The sequence below is a fragment of the Pygoscelis adeliae genome, unplaced genomic scaffold (assembly GCF_000699105.1).
Source record: "Pygoscelis adeliae isolate BGI_AS28 unplaced genomic scaffold, ASM69910v1 Scaffold67, whole genome shotgun sequence".
NCBI classification, from domain to species: Eukaryota; Metazoa; Chordata; class Aves; order Sphenisciformes; family Spheniscidae; genus Pygoscelis; species Pygoscelis adeliae.
Window position 1 is genome coordinate 7,594,667 of NW_008825271.1, and position 9,193 is coordinate 7,603,859.

Consider the following 9,193-nt stretch of genomic DNA (forward strand, 5'->3'; position numbering starts at 1 on the left):
TATCAGCTATATGCATGCACCTTTCTATCTGAGGACACGGGGACCAGACAAATGAGAACGTGAACTGCTGCCAGAGCCACCCTGGCAGATGAGGCACCGTTCGTATTTCCACTTTGCAGATGAGGAACGGGGTGCCGAGGAAGCAGTTCTCCATGGCTAGAGAAAATCCGTGACCTGGATCTGCCCTGAATTCTCAGGTCATCTGTTACAGCTCTTGATGTGAAATATGAATGTTCTGAAGATAAAACCCTTCGGTCCTTGAACAACACACCTACCATTGGTGATGGCTCCCAGTCCCACGGATCTGGTACAGTATATCCGTGTTTACGGAGCTGCTCAGCCATACCGACAGCACGCGTTAGCAGTTGCTTCTCTATCAGACCAGACGGGAAGCAGAACAGCTCTGCTTTACCTGGGGATTTACTGCAGAGCGAAAAGATGACTATTCACAGTTGATACAATGCTCGAAGGATCCCAAACCCTTCCTCGCAACAACAGACTGTTATTTCTGACATTCACACTTTCTTCCTGTTCACACAAAAGTCAGCTTAGCCATATTAGTTGTGGCTTTTTAACACGTCTGAGTACAGCAGCAAAGTTTAAAGCTTGTTATCACAGCTCTGCATGCTGATACAGAGATACATGGAACCACAAGAAAAATAAAGTATCCAAATAATGATAAAGACTTGACAAATCTGCAAAAGCAAAAAAGCTGAGGCTGAAAAGCTGTCGTTCCATTTCCTCAAAGCACAAAATACACCCCATGTGATAGATCCCAATCACCACGGGAAGGAAAAGCAAGAAAGATTTATTTTTGCTTTTTTAAAGTGAGGATGTTGTTCGGAGTCAGACCAGAGCCCAAACTCCTGCTCGCAGCTGACGGTGCAAGACCACAGAAACTCTCTGTAGACCTGACAAAGTTTCCCAGATATTCACCAGAAGGGAGGTGAATACGTTATAACGCAAAAGCCATAACATTTAATTTTACAACAGGAAAAGGCAATGTGTTTTAATGCTGAACCTGTAATTGAGGGAACTCCTAGGGACAAGGGGGAGAGCATCTTTTACCTAAGGCTGTGGATGCCACGATGCTACTCCAAGCCTAACAGCTATGACAGCAACACGTCTCTGACTTGTCCCCTGCATGGGAGACAACTTGGGGGATGATGAATTTTCTGGCACTATGCTTGCCTTGTCTCTCATCTGCTTTGGATGCAGAGCACACACAAAAGCCCTCCCTAGGTGGCTGGGTTGTACCCACTATAGCACTGCCTCTCTGCCTTAAAAGTGCCTTAAAGGAAAAGAAAAACCAAGAAAAGAAAGGACTGTGGAGGGACAATTTTGTAGGACAAAACACAACAAGCCCTTTGCTGCCCCTCAGGAAACTGTACAAACATCATGCATATGAAATCTAAAACTGCGTGTTCCTTACCAAACTGCCATAATTATGTGTAAATATTAAAAGTTACACTGCCATATACAAGTAGTAAATCCCACGAGATAAGATTATTAAATTACTGAAAACATCATAGAATCATAGAATGGTTTGGGTTGGAAGGGACCTCTAAAGGTCATCTAGTCCAAACCCCCTGCAATGAGCAGGGACATCTTCAACTAGATCAGGTTGCTCAGAGCCCCGTCCAGCCTGACCTGGAATGTTTCCAGGGATGGGGCATCCACCACCTCTCTGGGCAACCTGGGCCAGTGCTTCACCACCCTCAGCATAAAAAATGTCTTCCTTCTATCTAGTCTAAATCTACACCCCTTTAGTTTAAAGCCGTTCCCCCTTGTCCTGTCGCAACAGGCCTTACTAAAAAGTCTGTCCCCATCTTTCTTATAAGCCCCCTTTAAGTACTGACAGGCTGCAGTAAGGTCTCCCCGGAGCCTTCTCTTCTCCAGGCTGAACAACCCCAACTCTCTCAGCCTTTCTTCATAGGGGAGGTCTTCCATTCCTCTGATCATTTTCGTGGCCCTCCTCTGGACCCGCTCCAACAGGTCCGTGTCTTTCTAATCCTGAGGGCCCCAGAGCTGGACGCAGTACTGCAGGTGGGGTCTCAGAGCAGAGTAGAGGGGCAGGGAAAAAAACCATCCTTTTTTTTCTCTTCATCTAACCCTTTTTGTTCATTTCACCCACAGTGCTTCCACCTAATTCAGCCTAATTCATCTGCTACATGATAAGCAATACTATACAAATTCCTTGAGAGCCCTTACAGCACTGCGTTAAAATTGGAAATTGTAAAAAACCATTAAAGTGACATCATTGCAGAGACTATGTACGCTTTGGTCTGCCCTGAACTGTATGAATCTACAAGTAGCACCAATAGGAAAAAACCTCTTGCTGTTAAAAGTCTAGCAGAAAATTGGGGTCTTAACTACGTATTTTTTTGTAATTGCACCTGGTTTACACAGTGAATTTACACTTTTTATTGAAAAATAAAACACCAGGAGAGAACAACATTTTCATCTCAGAACTGCTGCCTAAGTGCTCAGGGAGATGGAGCTCAGGGCCTCCCTGCCCGGCTCCCCTCCGCCTGCTGCCCTCCCTCAGCTACCCGTTCCTCACAGTACACTGGCGTGTATAACCCCAAAAATGAATGGCAGGGACTCAGCAAGAAAAGCGAGACTTGCACACTGCTAGAGAAAAATCATTGCAGTTTTCAACCAGCTTTCTTTGAAGAGGGTATAAAATCCAATTAAGCAGAGAGCTCTTTGGGAAAGTGGGTATCTCATACCTGTCGGGTAGGGGAATCGTTATTGTATGAAATATTTATCAAACATGACTTTCCCTAAACTTGCTTATTTACTACCTCGGTTCATTAGATGTTCCCAAATAAAGTGAAATAAATAATCAACCCCCCCCAGCAAACAGGCTCTAAGTTAATGAAGCTTTGCTCATCTTGTTTCAAATCAGTTCTTTATTGCAAAAGAGCGAGCTCAAGAAAGCACACAGCTAGGTTTGACCGAGACAGAGTTAATGGTTCATGAGCAAGTGCCTAGCAAGGTATTTAAAGAAAAAGTGTGCAGAGTTGCAGCTGAAAGGCAAAATACACAATGACTCACTTGGCAAACAAGCAGCGGTGGAGCACAAGGAGCACAACCGCAGCGCCAGTGCTGAGCACTGATTTACAGCGCGGCAGACAGCCCACGGGGAGCAGTAGGTCAGAGAAAGCCTCTGTAAATATCAGTGCATGGGCATTTAAAAAGCGCACTTGCGTGGAAAAGAAAATCAAAAACTAAACCACAGTGCTGCCTGTGACAGGCACCGGATGGATGCCCCGAGAGTGAATCCTACGGTGACCCACCACTTCTTCTGTATCACCCACTGATACACACGGAAGGAAATCCTCGAGAGGCTGAAAAAGGCATCCAGACTGTGCTCAGGTCTTTGGCCTCCGCATGAGACCAGCGTGGATGTCCCCTCGTAACCCATCCCCAATCCCAATGGCTCTGGAAAAGAGCTTCCAGTGAACGGTTCACAACAGGTCTCCTTCCACACAGGGCAGCATAAGAGGAGCAGGTCTGTGGAGCAAAAGGGTTTGTGCTGGGGACCTGACACCCACGCTGTACCCATTTCAGGGCTTTCTTTAGGCCAGCTCTAGCCTGGCCCGACAGCCTGAGCACCCGTTAGTGGCTGGCACCCACAAGGTGGGCTCCATTCACGCCACACGGATCTACCTTGAGCCCTCCGAGACCTCTCCAGGATGCAAACCAGAGAGGCAAGTAGCAACAGCTGGGAGATTTGGTCCAAATTTGTGTTTCTGCTCCGACCCCAGCCCTGGCCATGGCCACACCAGGAGTTTTGGTCCTATGAACCTGGTGAGATTTCCAAAAACAGGCTGGACAAGCTGCCTCCAACAGATCTCAGGTGCGTCCTGTTTCTGAAGCTACCTTAATCGTGGGGTAAGCAGTACAGTGAATAGGTGCTTTGCTATCAGACAATTATTAACTTCTTCCAAGCAGCTATTTTCTAGCACTGCCCACATTACCGTTTCCACATTCTTTTCTACCAAGAGATTTCCCCATTTGTCTGGCAAAATAGTCATCTTCCCAAGCAAATGCTACCCAAAAATCTAATAGTGAGCACTCACTCTTAATTAGGAGCCAATCGTTAATACCAGTTTTCTGCACCTAGACCAAGCACTTCATTTTTTCCTCAGTAAAGTTTGTAAATTCGGGAGTTTCTGAACCAATTACTCCATAGCCACAGTTCGCAGGGGTATCTTTCACACAAACCTTTTCCTTTTGCAAACTGCATTTATCACCCATGTAATGATAAATCCCGGTGCCTCGTACATGTCAGCTATCAGGAATTCATTATTTTGTCTGTGTTATGTTATACCAGTCAGGAGTTATCTTTGCAGCCCACAGGCCAGAATCAAAATCGAATGCGTCAGCTATTTAAAGAAAATGGAAGCCCTCCTCCAGAAATTTAATTAAATTTCAGGGAGCACGGCTGGGTTTCAGTCCTGGAAACGTTACTGAGGAAAATATGATCCAAGATTATCAGTCAGAAAATAAACTTTTTTTTAAAAGTTACTTCCCTTATATAGTCCCTGGAACTAATCTGATTTTAATAAACGTTTTTCTAATGCTAGAAGGACAGCAGTTAGGACATCTCAGTTAAACTGTTTCTTTCATCAAGCTACAAAGAAAAATAATACTACATACTAGTGCACGGCATTTTTGAGGGCAGATGCTTTATCTGTAAACTAAAAACAGCTAAATCATTTATTTCCCAAGGAGGCAAGACTTTATACCTTGCATATTTACTTGATGAATAATTACCAGACTGATCTATCATCTCGCTTGCCTGCCGAGACATTAGCTTTAAAATTTAAATAAAATTCCCAAAATAAATAGAATATGGACTATTTTTCCCCAAAATTGAACCATGCCAGAAGATACAACTTGAATCACATTGCCTTTTTAAAACCCTTGCATAGAGTTTAAAATCCAAGATTTTGTAAAACCAGGCTCGCAGCTTTTTCTGTTTCATTTGCAAATATGAGAGCAGAGGAGTGCAATTAACTAATGCAGAGTTTCACAACTATTAATGACTGATACTTTGCTTTAGGTTTTTATTACAGGAGCTGGAGAAAAACTGATAGGAGTTCAGCTTAAACAGAGAAGCAGTCAACTGGAAGCCGTAGATGAGTGAAAAGCAAACACGAGCAAAGCGTTACATCCCTCCCCTCGAGCAAAACGTGCCCAGTTGTTGCACGGGAAGGCAGAGAGCCGCGGACTTGCAGCATCCCAGACTTGCTGGGAACATCACAGCTGCAGGACTCTCGGGAAGAACTGCTCTGCCCGTGGCAGCCCCGACACTGTCCTGCGTAAGGAGGAGAGGAACGGCTCACCGAGCATCCCTGCGACATGCTCTTCGTCACACACAGGGGGTAATTATCTTGGCTGGGATCACCAGTTCAGTAAACAGGAAAAGGAACTGAGTGTGCAGTGAGCTACACCGATCGTGGTCCGCTGTCACCTTCATTAATCATTCCTCCTGCGGCCCACAGTCATTTTAGACTGCCTTTGAGAGACCAGAGCCATCCAAAACAGGCACATATACCACGGGCATGCTGCGTGTGCAATTTCAAAGCATGTACTTAAGTTTTATCAAGATGTCTTGAAAGTCAGGGTCCTCTCAAAGTGGGACTTGGGTGGTTTACCTTACATAAAGCCCCTCTCTGAATGATAAGGCGCATACCCTTGCCCTAACAGCCCAGCCCAGGACCCCAGGGTCCTATTGCAAACTACCCGCAAGGGCCAAACCCCAAAGACCCTGATGCTTTCACGCTGTCAGTGCTACCAGACTGTAAAGTCCCTCTGGAACGACCTTTGTGGTGGAGAAATCAGAAGTTTTTACTTTCTCCAAGCGCCCACATGTCAGGTTTGCTCACTGAAAATAAACAGATTTCAAAAGAATGTGCTCACCCACTCAGCACGGAGTAAGGGAGGGTGTTTCTCGGGAGATTGCTGCTCTCTGCCATCAAGGCGTTATCTGAGAATTTGAGCAGCGGATTGGGAAAGGGGTTACTGCAGAGCCACAGGGGTTTGAAGCGTTCGGACCCTGGTACTGATCTGCCTGCTCCCAAAAAACAGGAACGCCGCACAGTGACCCCCACCGCGGGACGCCTCCCCATGGAAAAGCTCCCTGCGGGATGTGTGAAAAATCAGCTGGGCAGAGATCACCAGTGTTGTCTGGACTGGCCCACTTTTCACTTCCAGAAAGCTAATCTCTAGGACTTCAGGCAATTCCTGTATTTACCCACGTTCATTCAGCACTAATCCTATAGAAAAAAAATTAACCCGTCTGTTCTTACGTATGCATAAATGGTGCAAGAGCCACATTCCAGAAAGTGATTCAAAGTGGAATTGCCAAACGACAGCAAACGTGCCAAACCCAAGACACTGCGAAGAGAGGCAACCGCACTGCACAAACAGCACCGCTGCAAGGACGTATTCTTTGCACTGCGGGCGAGTTTGGCAGGGGAGACCAGTCCCGCAGTTATCTTTGTTAAGATACACCGGTAATTAAGCTAGCGCTTTATCAGCGGTGGTCCAAACGACCACTTGTGATACGTGAAGTGAAATTCTTTCACTTCTGCTGGGCTCATTGGGCCTGGACAGCTGGCCGTGCTCGTTTGCTGTGGAGGCATAACATATGTTTTGTTTAACAGAGGAAACAATTGCTGCAGCTATTTTCACGCAACTGTTAGGGGAAGAGCTGCACTTGGGAAATCAGTCTGGTAGCACAATATTCTTCCCTCCAATTTTCTTTAAATACATTTGAAGGTAACCACAGGCAATCCACTCCTTGCAACGTGTCCGTGGAGGCATGGAAAATAACCATGGACGCAGTTCTTGGGCATGTGAAGCAATACTTCAAAAACCTATTTATGGCAAGCGATACGGAGCCAGCGTTAAGTTCAAACCGCATAAGGGAGGGTTTCACCACAAAGGTAGTTTTTAACCTTAATCACTTCTCTTGAGAATTGAGAGCACGTGCCACCAGCTGCTACAGCCTAACAAGTTACTTCTTGTCAAGCGAACGGCGTTTCTCTGGTTATCTGTGCCTAAACCGAGTTAAGCTTAGGGTGTCCCCATGAGATCAGGCAAGGCGAACGGTCTTTCTAGGGAAAAATGCAGCACACTGTGGCTATAAGCAATATACTGTGGGTCACAAAGCAGGTTTACAGCATGAATAGGAACGGAAATTGTCTGTACAGCCAGCCCATCCAGTTGATCTTAGTCACAAGGACATCTTTTCCTGCCTGCAGGCATGACAGCACGCCAACGAAAAGGAAGAGGAGGTTGTGAGGGACTTCACAGAGCGTGTCCTTCAGTGGAGAAGAGACTGGCATTTGGAGAAGAAGGGGTCTTGGGCAGCAGCACTCGTACTTACTTGACAACTGCTCACTGAAGGAAAAGCAGAGTACGTCACTGCTGCAGGCTTTGGCAGTCAGACGTGACTCGCTCCCTACATTTGAGCAGATAGCTCCTTACTGAGCATTTTCAAAGCATGGTTCTTGAAAGCTGTTGTAGCTAAAGCGTAAACGCACCTTTCTTCCTATATGGAAACTCAGCAAGTAGTAAAATATTAACGTGACCAAAGCCAACCTTCTGAATTTCTGTTTGCTTAGTGAGCCGTTTCCAATTGAAGGTCTTTTCCTTGGCTCTAACAGGTCCGAGTGCGACCCCACCTCCTCCCCGCAGCCCCCCGAGGCCAGTTATAACCAGTGCATGGTAAAAAGCGATTTCCAAGGGCAAGCCCAGCCTGATGATGCAACTTCAGACAGCCAAAGCCCAGCAACCGGGTCGCGCACCAGCTACAACACAACTGTCAGGTCAAGTGCGGGAAGGGGGAGGCCCCGCCGGGCAGCTGCAGAAGAACGCGGCTCATTGATCTCCAGCGTGGGCAGCTGACAGGCTCCGCGTCTCCCCGCACGTGCTGCTGCTGTACGGGCAGGGTCGTGGGCAAGGTCACCCAGACGGACCCAAGCCTCGGTGCAAAGCACAGGCTTTCTGGTAGGAAAGAGCGGGAGCTTTCTCCCTGTCCCACTTCGGCACCCGCATTCGGGGAGGGGAGCGAAGCGGGGTGGCCTGAAAAACTGTTTTGACTCACAGCCTGGTCACAAAAGGCATTACTCACCCTGCAGACTCAGATTTTATCCAGCCCAGCAGCGCATTTCACTTTCTTCAGCCACTGCTCGTGGTTGGACTTTACCCCCATTTTTGATTGTTTGCAATACAATGCCAACACAGAAAAACACATCCATCAAGCACACCAGTATTAGAAAGGAAAACGTTATTACCTGGAATAGTCCCCTTTAGCTTCCTACAATTGAAAAACAGTGACAGAATTAAAACATGATCTCTTCAAAAGTCCTCGATTTTCCCAGCATTGTTCACTTCCCCACTCCCACAGCTCTGTGGCCAGATCCTGACCCCAGTTACACCCAGCGCAAAGCACGGAGGCTGCCTGCATGTATTCAAGGAGAGAACTTGGCCCTTTGCGCTTCCAGCTGTATATTATCCACCTACACCATAAATAAAACCGCTTCCAAAACGGGGAGGAATTTTACATTGCAAATCAAATATCACTTTTACCGCACGAAAGGTGAAATACAATTCTCTCTCCGGCCGACCACATCCAGCTAAAGGTTGGCTTTACAAGCAGGTCAGCAGTTGAGAGGAATTGTGCTCGCTCTAGATGAAAACAACGGTTCAGGCAGACCAAGCCACTGCAGCTTTGCTGGAGCATTTTGTCACTGAGAATGCAGCGGGGGGGGGGGAAACCCCAGCGTTTTAAAGGTAGAATTTTATTCCATAGAAAGTGGCAAATAACCAGAGTTTAAGTCGGAGTACAACGAAACTCGATTAAGGAGAGGAAAAACTGACATAATATATTTCAACACAACAGAGGTATCAAAAACACATGCTCTGAAAGAAAGATTCACAGCCGTAATATAGCAAGTTTAGCTACGGTATTACATTCTTTTCTTCCTAGATCTCCAGAACATATTTAAATTAGAATAAGTGATAAATTGGATGGAAACCTGCCCAGATAAATTACTTCCTGTGACGAGCTTTTCTTCTTTCCTTCCCTCTTTCAATTTAAAACTCCTCAAATAAATACTTCTCCCACTTGCCTGTGAGAAAAACGACTCCCACCTTTTTTAGCTTTTCTCCC

At 46.3% G+C, this 9,193-nt stretch overlaps 1 protein-coding gene across 1 annotated transcript in view; it reads right to left on the reverse strand.

Moving 5' to 3' along the window:
- Positions 1-9,193, reverse strand: part of FRMD4B (FERM domain containing 4B) — an 89,306-nt gene that overhangs the window by 35,538 nt on the left and 44,575 nt on the right. Inside the window, 1 exon segment of the mRNA XM_009329814.1 lies at positions 8,316-8,375. Within this exon segment, the coding sequence (XP_009328089.1) occupies positions 8,316-8,375 (60 nt within the window).